General features: G+C 45.4%; 1 protein-coding gene across 1 annotated transcript in view; it reads right to left on the bottom strand.

Moving 5' to 3' along the window:
* plxdc2b (plexin domain containing 2b) overlaps nucleotides 1–21,635 on the bottom strand; it is a 73,570-nt gene extending 51,935 nt beyond the window's left edge. The window contains exon 1 of the mRNA XM_030099836.1: nucleotides 21,381–21,635. Within this exon, the coding sequence (XP_029955696.1) occupies nucleotides 21,381–21,477 (97 nt within the window). The 5' untranslated portion in view covers nucleotides 21,478–21,635. The remainder of the gene's footprint in view (nucleotides 1–21,380) is intronic.

Genomic DNA, 21,635 nt, shown 5'->3' with positions numbered 1-21,635 from the left:
ACAGACACAGTTTGGGATTTATCAGCAGGTCCGTGACAACGCGGTCTGCTTTCGCTGGCCTCCCGGTCTCTAAAGTCACAGGTGAGGCGAGGCTGCCTGCTCCTGCTTGCCTCTTTATCCTCGCTGCTGCCAGACATGTGCTGACATGCATGTCTGCGGTAAAAGCCCCTCGGCGGCAATGGAGGGTGAAATTAACCAGCCGCCGTGCTCCCGTCTGGATATTTTACTCCATCGATTCCCTAAAACATGCCTATTGATCTGATTCACACATATTTGTGACCCTTGCGGAGGACGCGGGAGTAATTGTTCACTTCGGGACTGATGGCGCCATTTGTCTTGTGCAGGCGTGCCTGGCTGCAGCGGGTCTTTAATGGAAACAGACAGTCCGCTGCCCTCTGACAAACAGCCCGGGAGGCTCGGGGTGTGAATGCAAATGCGATGGATGCACTCGATCTAAAATATCTCGCAACTTTCTCTCCTGTGTGTCCCCTTCTCGTTGTTTTTTGCTCCCCAGTATTCAGCCCGCCGAGGGCCGCGCAGTTTGTTGCTTGTGAGACGATGATGAAGAGGGGGGGAGGAGGAGGAGGAGGAGGAGTGGCTGTGTCACTGGCGAGATGGATGTACCTCGGCAGTCTCGGCCCGGACACACACACACACACACACACACACACGAACCCTCCCGATTTTCCCAGCAGACCTCCGAAAGACGCCGTTGTTTTGGCTCGGAGTCAGTGAGAGAGTCTCCTGACCGTTCAGTGGGAGATTCATATTCACAACTCGCTCCACACTCTCTTAATTTAGAAAGAAAAAAAAAAACAAAAAAGGAGTAGCAACTCCTAGTCCAGAGAGGGAAAAACAAGATTGTCTAGCAGATGCTTCTGTTTATGTTTTGTGGTACAGAACATTCCTTATTCTTTATATAAAAAATTCTACATTTGTTTAGTAAAAGATCATAAATCACACTTCAGTTGAGTCCAGTTAGAGCATGTAAAATATATTTTCACATACAAACTTCACAGTAAAATAAATATACAGTGCTATAAGAAACTTTTACATTGGTTTCACAAGCTTAACAGTTAATGGGAAAAGCTGAGCCCAGAACCCGCTCTGGCTTTGAAAATCACCCTGTTTGGGGACTTTCAAGTGTGACAAGTATGCCTCGACCCCCCCATTCCCCCCGCCAAACGCTCTCCATGCCATGCTTCTGGGCACGCCGCCATGCGCGCTGGGCCTCATGCTCTGCCTCTCCGGGCTCCGCTGATCAAACTCGGGGGGCCCGCGGCACTGACACTGCCTTAACCACCCTCCTCGTCTTCCTTTTTCCTTTCTCTGGTGAGAAGAGTCTTCAAATCACAAGAGGTAAACGTCGAACGTATTGATTCAAAGACAGATCTACTGAGCGTTTTGGGAACTGTATTTCCAGTATCAGTGGCGATTTGTTCAAAATGTCCATCTTTGATTTCTCTCATCCACTAAACTCGCAGGTTTATAGTTGTGTCGCTGTTACTGAGTGGATTTCGGATGCTTTCGCTGATAGAAAAAGCGAGAAACGCCCTCAGGCTTAAGTAGAGATCTCCAAAAAATGTACAACTACCTTCCAGCGCTGCTTTTCTCTGGCATTGTGTACAGAGGACTGTCTGAGAGGCAAACGCTCACAGACAAACACCCAAAAGTGTCGACGCATGAATAAAACATTAAAATCTCCCCGCAGTAACGACCTGCAACCCCCCCCCGACTCATCAGACAGAATACAGGTCACCCTGCAAAGGAACGGGTGAGAGACCGAACCGGGGCTGTGACCGAGGCTTTCTGAGGATGAGGCGCCAAAATAAAGTGAAAAATGAGATCCCACAAACGAGGCAGTGTCAATAGGTGTTTAATAAAGCGTCCGTGGTTCGACGCGCCAGTGCTCCGCGATGATAAAAGAAGAAAACAGCGGGATAGGGAGCCGTCAAAGCCACTGTGCAGCAGGGAGCAAAGGCCCTGAGGGGATTCAGCACCGAGCTGAGCGACTCCACTATACCTGCAGCAGGCTCCGTCCTCACTTCACACCACCTGTCTCCGCGGATTTAACCACAGGAGGAAAACCGCCGGAGGCTTTAGAGGCAAGAAACACAAGCTGCATTACTCTGAGACACATGAGAGCCCGTCTGAGAGAGTGGTCAACTCCGAACGCTGCGGTATATCTTTTCTTGAACACTTTAAATCAAAGACATGAGCAGCAAACCCCGCAGATCGTGATCAGGCTGCGACAGCCGCTCGGACGGCACTTTGTCATTTGTGTCAAAAAGGTATAATTCTGTCCTTGGACGCAGAATGAAAGTTTGTGGCTTGACAGGGAAAATAATTACAGCATTAGCATACCATTACAGGCTGGCAGGGAGACAATGGATCAGCGAGACGCCGCTTTGGTCCCGCTCCAAATGCAGCCACAATATTTGGCAGATTATACATGTTACACTAATTGATTTCCTCTCATTTTGTGACTGGGTTTCAAAACTTCATCTCAAAAATAATTGATAACAGCGTAACAATGCACTCCAATATAACCGTGCTCTTGTATTTGAAGCACGGGAAACCTGCAGCAGCTGTTTGGAGATGGTTTTTCTGCTCGCTACTCCCTGCAGGTCGGTAAGCCGGTCGGACTCGTCTAAAGCCTAAACCGTCCAACGATGGACCCCCTCCTTTATGATCTGTGGAGACAGTGGAGCTGTGTGATGTGCCTCCTTGTCCCTCTAATCCATCAGACGTTGTGTGTTTACGACCCCGTCAGCTGGAGAAGTGGGTCAAACACAAACCTGCAGGAACACGCCAGAAACAGCTGCATCTGTTGATCTCAGACAATGACCCTGACTGACAAGCTGGTCCTTGTGCTGAAACGCAGTCAGAGGATCTGCTCTCTGTCTCCTCTCCTCTGCGTGACAGCCGACACTGAGATAAACCACCGATTCTCCGTCAGGTATTTCTGATCAAGGCTGATATACATCCAGCGCCGTGAACTGATTCACACCTGGACAAGACTTCCTGCAGATTCACTCATCCTTACAAGCAATAAAGTGTAGACGAGCATGAAAACACACACACACACACACACACACACACACACACACACACACACACACACACGCTCCCTCCAGTCGGACATGTGGAAGTATCATCAGCCCTCTGGAGGTGAATGACCGAACACATGGAAAAGCTCCACATTCAGATGATTTACGATGCGGACTGTCGTCGCCCTCAAGCACGGAGAGGACTGCAGTCCACATTAGGAAAACAAACAGGGAGATTCTGTTATTCAAGAGTGTGTTTCTCATTCAGTCCTCATCCATAAAGCCACGTCGATGGCAGTGATGCTGTTGGGGAACATCTCATTGATGTTGAAGCAGCTTTTTCATATTAATTCTTCAACTGTCCCACTGATCCACAGTGATCCTGTCTCTTTATGTGTGACTGCCTCACTCTGTTCTGTTTGCTTTATTGCTTTATTACACAGAAGTCTTATCAGATGCAGGCTGACAAGACTTTTAAAAAAAGTCATCATAAGCATCAAATTATCAACACATAACTCAACTTTTTCACACTTCCTGTCGTGTCACTAAGCTAAGATAACTATCGGGCAGCAGCAGATCTATTCATGTGTTTTAAAAATGGTTTCAGCCTGTTTCTCAATTTTTTTTCCAAGAAAAGAAACAAATCTTTAATCCAAAAATATATATATTGAATAAGCTCTCTACAGTGTTTTCTGCTGAGCTGTAAATTTAATTTTACAACTGTGACATTAAACCCCTTCCACTTCCTCAAATAGGATTCATACTGATATGAAGATTCAGTTACCAAAATACAAAATGGGAAAAGACAGTCTATGCATGTCTTTTTAAATCGTATGTGAGAGCACCTCATTAAATATGAATCACCTACACTCTCTGTGCTATTCGGTAAAAAATAAATGAGTGTTTTCCTGGCCAAGGCAGCTGAGATGATCCATCACTCACAAATGGATGTTTAGAGACCAACAAAACATCTGCAGGAGAAAAGAAGGGGAAGATGTGGAAAAAAACCAAAAAAAATCAGACAAGACATCTGCAGGAAATTCAGCATTTCTTATTTTTTTTTCCAAACTCAGCTTTTCATGACAGGCTGTGGCGCGTGGGCTCTGTTTTCCTGCAATCACGCAAACGTGTGTGTCAACAGTTTCTGTTTACTTGACTGAAAGAAAGGAGACTCAAAGGAGAAACAAAAGATAAAGGAAAGCAGAGCAGCATCGAATTCCAGGAGGTGAGAGAATATTGCTGACGCGGGGAAATCTAACAGGCTTATTGAAATAAGAGGCCGTCGGGATTTTCCCTGATGCAACATTTACGGTGTGTATTTTCTTTTTACACGACCTTTTCAAAAATGCAGCCATTAAACATTAATTTGATAGAGGGCTCTTACAGCTGGATGGCTATGAATGTGCACGACAGCTGAAAGTGAGCGGGTTTTGTTCCAGCTTTTCCACCGGATGAGCTCAGATCCTGCTGTTCTTCCTCTCCGAGTTCGCCATCGCAGCCGCTCTCCAGTCTCCCTTTTCTTTTTACAAGGCCGGACTAACTTTATTCCTTCAAGACAGATGGCCGCTGCTTATTTCCTGCCTTCGTACCGAATGCCAGAGAACGAAGCAGCTGACAGATGGAGGTTTATCAGCACAACGGTGCGACATACGCTGTTAAATTGACTTATCATTGATAACTGGCCGGTTCCAGGAAGGCCCATCACGCCCAGGCTCCCGGATCGTCCAGTTTCAGGAACGAGGCTGCCGTAAACACACGCACCACTTGACAGATTAAGTATGTCCACAATCTGAGCATATAACCTGCGACCGCGGAGACACGGGTCCTCCTCGTGATCTCACTCCATAAAGAGGCCCGCCCCGACGACACAGGGTGGAATTATCACCGTCAATCACGCCGCAATCCACTTTAGCACCGGCACCAAATGGGACAGGCGCAGTGTCAGGGAGACGGGGCCTTTCATTACCTTCCTGTCACTGTGATTGTAGCCTCATATCAAGCCGGATGTGTTGTCTGTCATGTCCCAGCACGGGCCTGTCACTGCAAATCTGCCACGGGACACAAACACCCCCGGGGAGGGCGGCGCACAGCCCCCCACCCCCCCGAGTCACCTGGACCGGGAGGAGGTGATTTACCTGTCTGCATGCATGTCACGGAAATACGACCCGAGCAGCTGCAGGCGTGCACAGGAGCCAGAAAACACAGAGAAAGTGAAGCTCAGAAGCAAACGGTTTGATCCAGATTTGAGCGTTTTACACCAAACTTGTAACAAAATAAAATTTCTGATCATCAGTTTTCAAAAACAGCAAAAAACATCCCTTAAAACAGTAAAATCTAATCATTTTCGATTAATAGATTTCTTATGACAAGATGTCTCTGCTGAAAATGAACTTTAATGTATTCTGATATTTAGATTTAATGGCTTTCAGATCAGGGGTTAGTTTTTGCTTTCAAGCTTGAGATTTATCTACGAAGTGATCTACAACTCTGCAGCACTCAGACGTAAAGAGATGGGCGTTTCTGCCAAAACTGACCAAAACTGAGGCAGTAAGAGTAAATGAAGGACTATTGATTGACCACATCACTTCCTGAAGCAGAACTAAATGATGTTACTTTATTTGCGTAAAATGTTTCTCAGGTCATCCTTTCGTCTGGGTTAAAATGGCTCAATTATCATAATGGAAGGAAGAAATCTCCTCAGTCACCACCTCTATTCAAGAAATCATGAACAAAAAAAAACAAAAAAACAACATGACTGCATACTTGGAAAAGTGTGCAGGTAAATTATCAGTCGAACAGTGAACAATACACAGGAGAGTGCGTCATTTCCCGTGTTCAACCTTACTGAACTTGTGCACGAGACTTCATAGTAACTTTTAACGATGCACTAAAAGAGGCCAGAGGGGGGAAAGTATTTATTTATATTATTAAACTTTTCACTTCTGGTGAAGCTGAATCATAAACTTTTATGTGTTTTCAGGAGCTCGCCGTGCGGCAGATTTATACGCCGATGTTTCTGAGGTTGAGAAAGTCCAGATATATTCTAACGTTTGCAAAGAGGGCGAGAGAGAGAGGGATTACGCCTTGTCTGAAAAATGACAAACTTTATGAGACACTATTGACCTTAGCAGCTCTAAAAGCACCTCAAAGCTTTTCTCTGTCAGAGGCTTTTTGTATTAACAGAGATTTACCACTGTTTGGTCTGGAAAAGGCTAGAAAGAAAAATATAAGTCAGATTGCCAAAAGCGCCAAAAAATGCCACACTGTTGGTTTACAGAAGAATTTTTTTTTTTTCTGATTATCGCTTTTGAAGCAGCACACCAAATAATTAGAAGCTTGAAAGCTGTCCTGTTAACTTTCCCGGCAAAATATTTAAAGGATTAAAATGGTGAAAAGCTGTTTTCCTTTGAATCAGTGGTGAAAGTCGAAGGTTCCGCCTCTCCTGTGGGACGACCGACGCGGTGAAAGGTTGAGGGGTTACGCTCCTATTCAATCATGTATTTGCTCATCAATTAGAAGCCTTTTTTTTCCAGCGTCTACTACATTTATATTTGCCTACAAGCAAAGTATTTGTCTAAGCTCTGTTGGAAAGAGCTTTATTTGGGCAAAGGCCGACACCATGGTGCTAATGTGTTTACCCCCCTCCCGCTCAGGCGCACAGATGAGTTTAACCAACAGACCGACGGGAAGTCGGGCAGAGGGCCTTTCTCGCTGTGGGAGAAAGGTCCAGGGTCAAGTTGAGGGGCAGGCGATCGTACTGGCCGCCCGCTCTGTCACACTTAATTGTCGACGCTGAGTGTTGTGAACTAATCGGAAACAACATGCAGGAAATCCAAAAACCGAACGCTTCCCAGTAGATCAACGCTGAGCGATGTTACCGTATGAACAACATGACGCTTCCACCTTCTGACCCCATCGATCACCTCAGTGACAAACTAAATCACATCGTTCATTCCAAAATGATTTATTCGATATTCGATGTCTTTGCTTAAGGATTCCATCCTTTTTCCTTTTTACTCCGATCCCCCGCCTGGCTTTTTTGGGGGAAACTATAAACACTGCGGCTTGCTGGACGGCACAGTTTGAAAATGACTACCTTGAGAGCACAACCCACATTTCAGGAAGGCGACGCCTTGATGTTTTGCAATTTACTGCTCAATTGCTGCAAAATTAATGTCGCCATGGTCTCGCCAGGGCTGTAAAATTCATCCCCGGAGCATTTCAGACGACCAGAGGTTGTGTATTAGTTGCGCTGAGCTAATGCAACATCGTCGTCTCATGGCACTTTCACACACACTGTGTTAAAAAACACTGAAATCACCACCTGACTGCACACACTGACGCCACTATTTTCATTTACAATCCTGCATCCATTGCCTCATGGGAATCAGGAGCGACATGCCCAGCTTCAACATCCTCATGAGTTTTATAGCGGTGAGAAATACAGGTGTGAAGTCTACAGATGCGCACAAAATCAAACTTCAATACACTTCATTTATTTCTGTCTGCTGAAATGTTACAGATACGGACCATCGGAGCGGCAGCACCAGCAGCTGTCAGACAGCGTTGAGATTAAAACAAAAAACAAATGTCTGGTGTTATTGGAGCGGTTTTGGTGTTTAGCCACGTGCTCCCCCTGGTCGATCGAATCCTAATTCCAACAGAGGGGAACACATGGATATGTAAAAAAACACGCAACGATTTCCAGACCCCTCAGTCCAGCAGCAGTAAAGGACGAGAGGCGCGACTATGAAGAAACGGCTCACATGTCTAGAAAACTGGGGCAGAGATAGAAATGAGGCGAGGACACTGGGTGGGAGGGGAAATGAGAGGCAGGGAGATGGCGAGGAGCAGATAGAGCAGAACATCAGATATGAGATCCAGGATGTGTGAATTCTCAGAAAGCATTAGGTGACCACTGGCTTATTAAAAACTCATCCTCCATACAGGAGCGCAGGGTCATTCTGGGCTTGTAGCAGAACAGGCAGCAGAGTGGCTAAAGCTCCACGGATAATCAGAAGTAAGAACAGAGACCAAAAAAACAGAAGCAGCACGACACTACAAAAAAGGTAAAACAAAGAAAAAAAGCTTTTTAACATCAATATACAACCAGTTTCGACAGACATGCATGAAAATATATTTACAAAGAATTCAGTAAAGTCGTTTTGACATTTTAAACCTGAATATTTGGCATTTCTTGATTGTCAAAATACCAAGAAAACTCCTGCAGCTTGCAAAGTCAAAGAGTTTCCAGCAGAAAGGACTCCGCCACGGGTCAGATCCAGTGCACGGGTGCTCATTCTCGTTAAAGTGCTCCGATTCGTCACACCAAATACCCAAAGTGTGACACAAACTGAGATCAATTTTTCTGCAGAGCGGCTCCTCGGCGGAGCAGCTCTGTCGACCCGGGAGCTGAAACTGGCAGCAGATTGTTCACTTGGCCAGCGCCAGCGGGGGGGATCTGATCTATATAGGTTAAAGTAACCGTCATTCAAGGGAAAATTATACTAAATTGTACTAAATGAATGCTAATTTCATGTTAAGTGCATTTGCTGCAATTTGCGTTTGTGCAAATCTGCAGTTAAGCCGCAATTTACACGCAGCGCTGCACTCTGGATAATGGAGCATCTTTTTACGTCGTGTTCAAGTTTCCACCGGATCTGTTTTTGATAGAAACTGGATCAATCTGCACAGCAGAAATCAAGAGAGACCGGAAATATCCTCATGAAAGACATATTGATGAGTGCATCGCTGGTTTAAACAGATGAAACATCTGAAGTAAAATGTGAGTTTTAATAGTAGTGATATATTTCAGCATTCTGGTATGAATTGCAACCTTAAACAAACAAATGCGGTTCTGCACTGCATTCTCAACCACACGACCGCAGTAACGTTCCTGGAACTGATCCAGACTGATGCACGGTGGGTTTGTGCGGCATTAAGATGTATACTCTCAGAGGTTACACCGTCAGAGGAGCAGCCAAATACGCAGACTCGTCTTTTGCAAAAAATGAACACAAAGTGACCATCTGCTCCAAATCAATATCAAACGGGACTCATTTCAGTTCAGGGGCCAAAGTCTATCTAGTCTACCTGCCAGTGTTCCACTTCATAATGATGTTGGTGAAAACTAGGGATGGTCTGATCTGTTATTCTGGATCGGTATTGAGTCCGATATGAATTTAAATTGAAAATTATGATGAATGCAGCCATTATTATTCCCTGAAGAGGGAAAAAAGAAGGTATCAGACTCGTATCAGCATCACACTGGTGTCGGTATTGGCTGATGTTCACGGCTGTGTTACTGGAAATGAAAAAGTGGTATTGAGCCAAATCTGTGAATTCCACAACCACTTGCACATCAAATTAAAAAAATCCCTTTCAAAATAAGGCTTTCATGCAAGCCTCAGTCTTGAGCGACTCTTCACAGAAACAGTTCAACTCCCTGGGGAAAAATTAAGATTACCAGTTGCAGCTACAGCTGGGTGAAAAATTCAGAGCACTTTTTACTAATCAACAGCTGCACAAAAAACAAAAAACAAAAAGAAAATTGAATGTTTGCAGAGTTTAAGCCAGCTGTGCAAAAGTCATTTTAGTTTAGGGACAAATTAGAGACGGTCTGACCAGCAAAATGAAAGCACGATAATGTGCAAACATCCAGAAATCTAAATCTACAAAGTACAATTTCAACATTATACCACTTTTTAAGGAATTAAAGTCATGTGACCTGAAGATATGCAACTAGAAGAGATGACTAGATATGCAACTAGAAGAGTATGGAGTGATTCTGGGTTGGAAAAGGCGGATTGAACCTCCAACTTTGAGACTGGAAGAATACGTAGGTACACAGAGACACTAAATAGACTCAGAAATTCAGAGGTTTCTGTCCTTGCCTTTCTTTTTCTGCTTCTAATTACTTACAGAGATGATGTGCAAACAATGAAGCAGTATTTCCCTCTGCGTACGATGTGATCGGCTCCTCTGATCTGAGCTGATCCTCTGAGCTGCTGAGGGAAACACTCCCACAAACCATCTGCATGTGGTTGTTAAACATCCGCAAAGTCACAGAAACAGCAATTTTCTTGTTCTCTCTTTTTATTACAGAAAGCATCAAAACTTTCAGGTCAGTGTGGGCTGCTTCCACCACTTTTAGTCCTGCTGCTGAATCATCGTTCAGGTTTTTTTATTCTACTTGGAAGCTTTTCAGCTGTTCTCTTGAGTTCGATTGAGGAGAAATCAGCTCAACGAAACTTTTTATTTATGTTTTCTTTTTTAAAGTCAGCTCTCTGGATTAATAATTGTCTCTGCATCAAGCATCCTTTAAATTTAGCAGACCACTTCTGCACTGACCAGAATCACAATCGCATCTAATAGCCTTTGCAGAAAAAAAAAAAGGGCAAAGTCACAGACAGCGACATTAAAAAATCATGTTGTGCCACAAACACCAGAGCGATCGTCTTCGTGGCAGAACGGGAAAGATGGCTTATTGGAGGACTGAGTAACAGATAGAGGCTTTCAACGGAAAACCCAGCATGGCTGCCCGGCCATTTGGGGTGAGCATGTGGCAAAAAAAAAAAGGACACTGAATAACTCATTTATATTCATATCACCTGCTCTCATTTTCAGTTTTGGCTCCTTGTCGATAGATGGGATTTTCAGGGCATATATCACGGGTTTGGCAGCTCTCTGGAGGGAGGGCATTTCATTTGACCTGCATTCAATATATGCGCTTGGAAGCAGGTCTTTCATTCTATTGAGGCGAAGACAAAGGAGACGGGCATATTTATGGCACCACAGATGTCAAATTACATCCCCACAAGTCTTTATTTATCGCTTTAATAAATGTGTTTGGATGAAGTCGGGCTGGCGGCGTGCGGGTCCTGGCCGCGGTTACTGCGGTGCGTTCGCACCTTCGTCTCGCCCGGGTTCTGCGATAGCAGACACCTTCGAGTGATCGGAGAGGCGGCCAGACGTTTAATCAATAGCTGGACCTCTTCAAGATGAGACACATTAATGCTTTTGCTTTTCTGTGGGACAGAACAGCAACGAGAGACCAGAGAACAAGACAATCTGGGTTGGACGATAAGGCCGAAATGAGGCTGAAGCTCCCGGAAAGGAAGGTTTTATTCAAAGTTGTTTCAGTTTAGAATATCCGGGAGCAAAACGACAAGAACATTAAAACACACTGTAAAATATAATATTAATAAGACACTAAATTCAAATATGAGTGATTATTACAACTTTTGTTTTAGACTCTGTTTACATGAAAAAGTTTTGACGTAAAACTGGAAAATGTTGCATTTTGGGATTTGTTTGCACAACGATGCTCTGAGCCTCTGAAAATGCAACTTTTTGAGAACGGTTCCCATGGTTGAACTTTTTGAAGGTAATGCTTCCAGTGTATTGTATTCTGCACGTTTGGTTTCATCACAAAAGCTGATGACAGCACCCACTAGTGTCCAAACATTAAAACTACATCGCTTTTCTTAAAGGAATACTCCGAAGATTTTGAACCCACGCCCTATCCCTATCATTTACAAAGTGAGACAAGCTCATAAATACCTTTTTTGTGTCTGTGCGTCCAGTGGCTGGATCCCAGCTGTTAGCATCGTAGTTAGCTTAGCTCAACTGCTGGAGGTGAAGAGGAAACAGAGCCGGACTGACGAAAGTGGACAAAATACTCCTTCCAGTGGTCCAGGAGACGGCGTATTAGCACAGGAAGTAAATCCGAATGGTTATAAAACATTTTAAAAGACATGTTTTTTTTCAAATCCGTTAAAATAAGGTTTTGATACACACAGATCTGCACAAGCATAGTGCTCTGCGGAAGGATATACCAGAGCACAGCGGCTGAGTCTACAGCTTCTACTGCGCTCAGTCCGTCAGTCCGGCTCTGTTTCCTCTTCACCTCCAGCAGTTGAGCTAAGCTAACTACGATGCTAACAGCTGGGATCCAGCCACTGGAAGAACAGACGCAAAAAAGGTATTTATGAGCTTGTCTAACTTTGTAAATGATTGGGATAGTGCGTGGGTCCAAAATCTTCGGAGTATTCCTTTAAAGGACGTTGTTTTCAAAATGTTGCGTTGCCGTGAAAACGTTAAAACTTTGCGAGACATGCAAAAACAATGCACTTTATCTTGAAACCTAATGATGTAAATGCATTCTTGAAAAAGTTTTTAAATGCTGAAATGCTTCCATTTCCTCCTCCTGCTGTTTTTTTTTTTGTTTTTTTTTTTGGCAGCCTCTGCTTATTTACAGCCATTTAGGCGAACGTAAACCTTTACTGTCACTCATATTGATCGCAGTGTTTCACTGCCACCCCACCTGTTTGAGAGGGGGGCGCATTCATCACCTTTGTGCACTGGTTTGAATAACACCTCCATAAATAAAGCGCTCATAGTGATTCACTCACCGACTAATTAGTGAATTTCGCGACAAAGGCCTTTAAAAGGAAGCCAGTTACTACTTTATGATGCAGTTAATGCCCCGCTCCCTCCATAACAAAGGCTGTTTCTCACTTTATGTGAACGGGACATTGTTAGCTGCCTGAAGTGAATGTATTTTATCATTTTATGATTCAAAGGTAGAACAGCCCAGCGTTTCTGAGGAGGTGACTGCAAACATCAGATCATCCAAATTCTGACGTGAATTATTTTCAGCGAAACTCTGTGAGAGAATAAGAGAGAAGAAATAAGGATCTCACACTGTCATCATCTCTCAATTCTACCAGTTGGGTCATCTTTGTGTTAGACAAAAAATATATTTTTAGACATTTATACACAATAAATACCTGTGTGTGTGTGTGTGTGTGTGTGTGTGTGTGTGTGTGTGTGTTTGTGTGTGTGTGTGTGTGTGTGTGTGTGTGTGTGTGTGAGAGCGCTGTCAGCCCGGAGCCACGGTGTGAGATGCTGCCGTCATTAAACTGATGTGTTGCTGCTTTCAGGGTCATAACACCAAACCCAGATCTCCCCTCATGTCAGTACGACTGTACAAGAAAACACAATTAAACTTCCACCGTCTCTCACACACACACACACACACGACCCACACCTTGCAATTCATCACCACAGTGACTCAAGCAAGCCTTTGTTCCTGACTCAGTGCTTGAGCCCTGTGAGAGACTCTCAGCCAGTGAAGAGGAGGGGAGGAAGCCTGAACACCTGGTACATACCAAACAACGTTTACCAAAACTGCTGCTGGATTCTGGGGGGGTGAGGCTCGCTTTGCTGAATCACACTTAAACTAATGTGCTGGGAAAAGTCATCCGAGGAGAGAAAAAATGTGGAGAACAGGATTCGAAGTTCTATAATATGTTTATAGTATCAAGTGAGGCTGGGCGGCTCCACTAAATATATCAGGGTTTGCTGAAATGGAGATAAAATCTGATTTTATTTTTTTTTTTGTTGTTTTTTGTTCAGGTCATTGGAGCATCTTTGAGTCAACTCAAAGAACAGGACTGTCCCCAGAGCAGGTCATCCATTTACAGTTTTGAAAAGCTCAATATCCAGAACACAATGACTGCTGGGGAGCAAAATGTAACACTTTCGGCTGAATGTAACTCACTCCTCAACTTCTGATTCAGTTCATTTAAATAATTGAAATTCTATTAATCAATCAAAACACGATTTCTAAAATTTGTGAAGAATTGAGTTTAAAAGGAACAGATCAAGCATGACATTAGAAAAAAAATTTTCTACATAAAAGGATGACACTGTTTCATTTTTACGCTGGAGTCCAGACCCGTCAGCTTTCGGTATATTTCTTGTACTTGAAGTGTAGTAACTCCTGGTGCACAGACACAAATAACAACATGTTCAAGTGCTGCAGTCTGTTTACAGCTTCAGGATGAGCTCAGCACAAAGTTAGGAGGTCGAGCAGCTGGGAGGCTCTCCGCCCGCCCAGGACTGTAAAGTCCACACAGAAAAAGCCCCCGCAGACCTCCACAAACCTCTTCTGGTTTCTGGGAAGACTCTGTTATCCCTGTTTTCCTGGCAGGTTCTGACTCCTGAAGGGTCATCCGATGAACAGCTGAAAGCCAGCGGAAAGCCTCAACAGCGCTGTTAAATCTTCATGACTCATCGAAGGGGGGGAGGAATACCAGAAAAAAAAAAAAAAATGCAGAACAATGTTGATGGTTCTCCTCGCAGCTCCACAGTGACAGATGACAAAGGGAAGCAAAGATGGTGCTGTTGTACCCACAGCGAGGAAAAACGAAAACAGACCGACGTCTGCGGGGATGCACTCGGCACCGTGCACGAGGGCGAGCGCCATTAGGAAGCTAATCACTACAAAGCTACAGCAGGCCGGGGAAGCAGCGACTGTCTGCAGGCTGTAAAACTGTAATGGATGGCTCGGGGAGGGAGCGTGCTATTAACATGATAAACACACAAACATCAAGAAACCCTTCTCCGCACGGCGTAGAGACCAGGTGAGATGGGATTGCGCTGGTGTTTAACATTTCGCTGACACGATTTTTCTGGGAAAAACGCAGAGAAATCAATCACCTGAGATAAGCAATCATGATTCGGTCTAGAAAACTGTAGATCTTATATATTTGTTGAATAGGCTTGGTTCACATCAGCATTTTATTTTTTTTTATAGAGAAGTCAAGAGAAAAAAACTATATGAAGTGAAAATGGTTTCAATGATTACCCTTAAAGTTTGCTACAGATTTCAATTAGCTTTCATCAGACTCATTAATCAAAGGAATAACATGTTTTGAGCCAGATTAGATGACAGAGTGACTCACTGCGTCATAATGTTCTGAAAACTGGAATATTTGGATCAAACTAATTCCAGCTAAATGGTTAGATGACTTGAGCCAGTAACACAGTTCGTGATCATCTTAAAGCAAACACGCGGCTCCCAGTTGGTGGGAGGTGAATCTGGAAACTCAAAATAAACCTGCTGCCAAGACAAAATTGAATTTCTGGCACAAACTTCAAAATGTTTTAAGTTACCAAACTCCGGCAAGTATTCACACTGGTAACTCGGAGCAAACGCTCCGAATGGAAGCCGTAATAGTTGCTTTAAAACATACAAGACGTGACAGAATAAAATCTTGTTTCCCTGGAATCAGTCACAGAAAACACTGAACCTCAAACAGCTGTTTTCACTGGAAGTGCTCGAGCTGGTTTTGCAAGGCTGATGAAGGGACGTTAAGGAGTGGCTGTTGGTGCAATCAGAATTAAAGTTGGTGGTTCGACTCGTTGGAGGTTATCTTGCAATAGCTGCAGCTGTTTGACGTTATGCAGACTTTTTCTGGTTAATGTTTAAATGTGTTATGTGAGCGGCAGTGCGTTTCAGCTTCTTGTGTGATCGGAATGTTTGATTTGGCCCAAGTTTTACACGAGATGCACTTCTTCCCGGAGCAACATGAGCCTTTTGGGGTTAATTTTAACTGGATCAAATCTGCCAATGCGAGCACCCAATAAATTTGACTCACTTGGACTCATATACTGTCAAAGCTTGAAACGCCGCCCTCGGCACGATCCGACCGCGGCGCTCCTCGCTCCCTCCGCCGTGAATTTTAAAAAGCGGCGGTTGAAACTGCTGCATGGGAACAGTGGCAGACAGGCGGGTGGAGATACGAGAGGAGAAAGCATGTACCAGCATGCAACAAACCGTCTGAATGACACTTTTTTTTTTTCTGTGGGACAAAGCCAAGCCGCAGCCCCTGCTGGGTTCAGGATATGAAGCCCGCTGCAGGGCCGGTGTGACGGACACCTTATCTTTCTTCAGCACGCCTGGACGGCCAGAAAAGTCACACTCCGCCCTCTCCTCCATGACAGCCTGACGCTTTGTTCTTCCTTTCGAGAGCCGCTTCTTTCAACTTTCTTCAACAGATCTGCGGCTCCTTCCCGCCACTCCAGCGCAGGTGCAGCCGAAGACGGCGCATAATTCTCACACTGGAGAAACCTGAATTATGTTGTGAGGCACAGGCACAGTGCAAGCACCTGCTGAGGTCGGTGGTTAAAAAAAGATGCGAGAAAGAGGTAAAAAAATCACGACTGTTTCACACCTGTCAAACCGACCTGTGTGGATGAAACGGCACCATCTGTGCTCTACGTCGTTACTTCCTTCAAGATGTTTGAACAGGTTTTAGTGAGCAAAGACCCCGGCGATAAATCCCACAGCTGGGTGACCGTCAGATATTTCATGCTACATAACACATAAAGTCCAACACCATGAGCCTGATGTTACGATCCTCAAATACCAGATACTTACTGGAGTGCGTCGGACTTGTAGGCGGCGGCGGCGGCGAACCCCTTTAAGACCTGCTGGGGTTTAATGAGTCGCCTAAAAAGGCCCAGCATAAACACCAAATCAGCCAACGTAAAGAAACACGGGAGAATAATTCTACGCTCCAGCAGCCGTCAGCTTTACATGCAAATCTAGCAAAGTGGAAACACTCTGCAACGTTAACGGGAGCTGGAGGGATTTCGGTGGAAAAATGGACACTCATGCAACATTCGATGCTTTGGTACGATAGCTAGTGTAAGAGTGTGCATGAAGGTCTAATTTATAGACCATCTGCACAGATTTAGTCTGAGACACTCAGGAGAAGGGATACACCCAAAGATAGACGAAGTGCAAAAACGAAGTGCAAGTGGGGGGTGGGGGTGGTTTACTTGGTGCACTTTGAGCCGATTGGTAAGGTTTAAAAGCCACAGCCTACCTGAGTATTGTTGCCCACTATGTTCACCCTTGTCATAACTGCGATGCACCATCCTCTGCTGGCTACTGACAGCAGGATAACGCACCATGGCAGGAAGCTCAGATCATCTCAAACTGGCTTCCTGAACATAACAACATTTGACTGGTTCACCACAGTCACCAGATCCGACTAACAAGCTGCATGGAAACACACGAAAAGGAATGCGAATAACAAAATAACTCATTAAAGACATCAGTAACTAGTTACACTTTTACTGCATCATGGAAAATATTACCTTTGAATACAGCTGAGGAACACATCGTCATCGGGCATCAAGAAACAAGCAAACCACACACAGTTCAGCCGAAATGAAACGCAGCGTGAATTAATTTCAAACATGCTCCTAATTAAGGCATACTTCACCTCCTGCCACTTTATTGGAAACCAACTGACATAAACAGAACAGCTCGTTCGACTTTTAGGAAATAAACACATGAAAAGGCCTTTAAGACTTTTATTTAACCTCTGCATAACTGCTGGACTCCAAAGCCAATAAAAGGAAGACAAATGGAGCAGCTTCCTTTAATCCCTACCGTTGAGTTTGATGTGTTTTCTCATGTCTCTAGAACTATGCATACTGGCAAAGAGCGAGAGCTGCTGTTTCCTGAGCCTCCTCCCTCTCAACATTATCCTCGCTTTATTTTTTTCCCTGCAGGCAAAGGAAAACATAACGGGCCTGAGCCTAAATAAAAACATTTGACTGGTTCCACTCATCAGACGATGAGCGAACATCTCTCACAGAGTCAGAGGCAGGAGCAGATAAGAGCCCGGCTGTGGTCCGCTGGCAGCTCAGCGGAGGAGAACGGATGTTTATCCTGAATGGAAACTGCTTCTTCTCTCTCAGACAAACACCAACACCCAGATTTCTGTTTTGAAAGGCTGCCGCTCCTGCCTCCAACCTTTCCAAACCTGTTTGACAGACACGATTTCATACACAGGTTTTCTGATCTCGTTTGGCGAAGCGGATCTCACGGAGGAGAAGGAATCCAGAAGGTGATTACAGCCGCCTCAAAGGAAAACGATAACTCAGTCGGAGCGCCGCTACAATGTGAAGCGAAGGAGCTTTTGAGGCACATGAAAGACAAAGAGAGAAAGGCCGAAGAGGAGCTTAGCTGCGCCGGGCTTCATTAACCGCTGGCCTCTTGGCTCTTTGTCTCTGAGCTTATTGAACTCTGTGTGGCGCTCCGGCCCTCGAGAGCCACCGGGCTGAGCTTCTTCACGGAGTTAAAAAAAAGAAAAAAGGGTGTGTTTGGGGGGGGTGAGGGCCAGGCGTGACTAATGCTGGGACCTGCTGCTGCACGCTGGTGATGGGGGATGACCCTGCCCCCCCCCCCACCCAACTCCAGTTCTGAGATGTATGGCGTGGCCCGCTGTTGCCTCACACAGGGCGGCACAATAAGCCCGGCCGCCACCGCCACCGCTGTCGCCGCCACCGCCGCCCCTCCCCGTCTGTCACACCCCCCGCCATCCTCATACTACCCCACCCCCCATCATCCATTCATGGCAGCTCCTTTCAGCAGGTCATTCAGAGGGCCAATAAAGAAGCCAGCTCATTCTGCTCGCTCTGAAATGTGCAATGTCAGAAAAGAGGGAAAGGCTGGCGGAGGAAACGGCGGGGGTGAGATTCCAAGAGGGCTTACAATCTCCTCTCCACTGTCGGAGCTGGGACTCTCATTTCACAGCTCCTGTTGGCCAACATCTCTTAGAAGTTGGTGGAATAATGGTTGGAAGTTTGACCACACAGAGAAGATTTTCTGGGGCTTTCTGTGTTTGCATGTTGTCCCTGTGCATGCGTGTGCTTTTCTCCGAGGACCTCCATTCTTGCTCTAACTCCAAAAACATGCATTTGGGGATAATTGATGACACTAAATAGTCTGCAGGTGTTAAATAAGTGTGTGAGAGTGTGTGTGTCTCTCTGGTGACCTGTCAGGACTGCAGCCTGCCTTCACCTTCAGCCCAAAACATTCAAGACATTGCGTTCAAGTTAAAAAAGAACAGTAATGGCACTATAGTCGTGCACTCTTTTCGAAGTGGACTGGCTCAACACCCTGTGACCCTGACAGGATAAAATGGCATTGACAATGAAGGCTGTCATGATTGCTACTTTGGCCGAGTCTCTTTTGCAAGGCACATGTTGATCTCAGTGGGAATTTGTGGTACACTTAAAAAAAAAAAAAAACCCTTGTAAAATCCTTCATAAGTTCTCTTCTATTTCTTTTTGACTTTGCAGTTTTACTTGATTCTTACCTGGGAATGGGCAGAGAGTGAAAGTATGTAGGTCAAAGTCACAAAACACGTGACGGTGACACTTCTTCAGAAGAATGTTCGAGGGAGACATGCAGGCAGTTGCAGTGTTAAAGAAGCCAGTCTTTCCAGTATTTTCCACTCGGTGTGAAAAAACACGATGCTGGTGTGCGTCTCTGTGCTTCTCCACTTCAGCCAAGGTCTCCAAATGTACATTTTGTATGGAAACACGGAGTGGAAAGGCACTTCTGTAGCTGTAGCTGTAGAGTTTTCTGCTCTGCACACCTGTGGGGACTGCTGATGAAAGACGTGGACTTGTTTTTTACTTTCAAAGCCCGAAATAGATCCCGAAATGTGTGCTCCTCTGCATCTCGCATCCCCGTCCGTGTGTTTGCAGGATTGCAGGGGCAGCTGGTGGCATTATGATGAATGAGAAGCTCGGCGCTGGAGCTTTGAGACGTCCGCAGGAGCAGGTTAACCCTCGATCAGCCTCGTGGAAACTCAACTCCCAGCATTCACAGCAAAATTAAATTCCACACAGAGCCACAATCTTAGCACATTAACAGCCTTCAGCACAGGCTTTTAAATCCGACCACATCATGACAGGAGGCCAGACTCTCTCTCTCTCTCTCTCTCTCTCTCTCTCTCTCTCTCTCTCTCTCTCTCTCTCTCTCTCTGGAGTCTAGTGGAACATCTCTTTTTCCACTCGGAGAAAAGCGCAGGAGTGCAAATAGACCCCAGAATCAGGCCCAATTTTGTGGGGCTGCCACTTCTGAATGTACGCCGGGTGAATGTCACAGAAGCACAGGCTGAAAGCAAAAAGGAAGAAAGCGGAAAGAAAAAAAAAAAAAAACCTACGCACAAAGCTCACAGGATGTCGTGTAATTTCAGCCAGATGTGCTCCACAGCTCATCTAACTAATAAATGCAAGAAGGGGAAATGAATGCTTCAACATCTCAGGCTCCACCGGCGCTGCTGAGGCACTTCCAGAGCGTTTGAACGCTCGACTTGTAGCGGATTGTGCATTATGTGGTCCCACCGGACTTGTAGAGAGGAGAGGAGTCCACCTGTGCTCTATTAATACGAGGCCAGCTAAAACGAGAGAGCAATACGAGAGAGGAGGTCAGTCTACAGCCAGGGAAACACCTCGCCCAGATGTCTAAAAATACTGTCCTACATTCAACTCGGTGTCCGGCTCCAGCAGCGGATGCAGCGAGGATGAAGCAGTCTTCTTGGAGAGGGATGAAAACCTTGATGTTACTTGAGAAACATAAACTAGTACCGATGTCAAAAGACAAGGGGGGAACTCGACCTGGAGGTGGATTTAGTTCATAACCGTGTAAAAGTGCCAACAACAAAAAAAAAAGTTTGTGCACAAATGGTTGAACAGAGTGATAGCATCGCTCCCTCCCCAAAAAGAGCTGTGCATTCCTGCGACTGTGGTCTGCACTCACACACATGCGAGTTGAATTCACAGTCGCTGTCAGCATGCAAACATTTCCCCAACCACTATCTGATACGTGACGAAAAATCACTGCCAGCAATAAAAGCCCTGGGAAACAAGAGTCTGCCTGTGTGAAAACAACCAATGCTGGCATGAACTTATTCCGCCGCCTCGTCTGAGGGCCGGGCCGACGTGGGATGGAGGAGATATGAGACACCCACAGCCTCAGAAAGGTACAGGAGCTTCACACTGGGCCATACTTTAAACCCCAGGTCTGCTGTATGGACTGTTTTCTGACAGACCAGAGGAAGCACCTGACTGAAACCACTCACCCTTTCTGAGTAAGATCTGCACAAAGGGTCTTCCAGACAGAGATCAGACACATAAATAAGTCATAAGACACAACAATAGGCCGTTCCTCAAGATTTCCAATATGAAGTATAAACATTTGACTGTATATGACTGAATTCACATGAGTACTCAGCTCAGCCTAAAGCCAGTGCATGAACAAATGTGAAAATAAAACAACCCAAAGCGATTCAGTGAAGCTTGCAGCAGTTGTGAAAATCATGATTATGATGAAAGAAAGCCTGTGATTCTGATAAAGCAGAGTAAGTTAGAGGGTCATGACTGCTGCATTTGCTGTAATTATTCCCCAAATACAAAAGAAACAGCCTTCGGGGGGGGGTGTTCTCTCACACACACAAACACACATGCATCTGGTAAACCGGGGGTCTCTGCTGTAAGTAAATGGGGCGAGCTGGAGTCGCTGTGATGCAGAAGCAGACCAGTCCACCTGTGTGTGTCTGCATCTTTCCCCCCATCCTGCACGCTTTGCACATAAGACTAGATTGTGCACAAAGTTGGGCTCGTTAAGAGAATCTGCTTTCCACCTCAGAGGCTGAGCTGCTGCTGTTCTCTTACCGTCACTGGCCGTGGTCTCTCCGTGCACATTTCCCACGCACTGCAAAACTAAAACAACTCCAACGAGAAGAAGGTCGATCGCCTTCACAGCCGCCATATCCAAGCCGCGCTTGCCGATCTCTCCTCGGAATCCCGGTGCTTTATTTATCGGTGTTATTATTTCTGAAGAGAGGTCCCTCCTCGGCGGGGCTCCGGGACTCTCCTGCTGCAGGGAAACCTGCCTGCGCTCTGCGCTCCGCTCCGTGTGCGTGCCGG

The sequence above is a fragment of the Salarias fasciatus genome, chromosome 9 (genome assembly GCF_902148845.1).
Source record: "Salarias fasciatus chromosome 9, fSalaFa1.1, whole genome shotgun sequence".
NCBI lineage: Eukaryota > Metazoa > Chordata > Actinopteri > Blenniiformes > Blenniidae > Salarias > Salarias fasciatus.
This window is presented reverse-complemented; position numbering and strand designations above follow the sequence as displayed.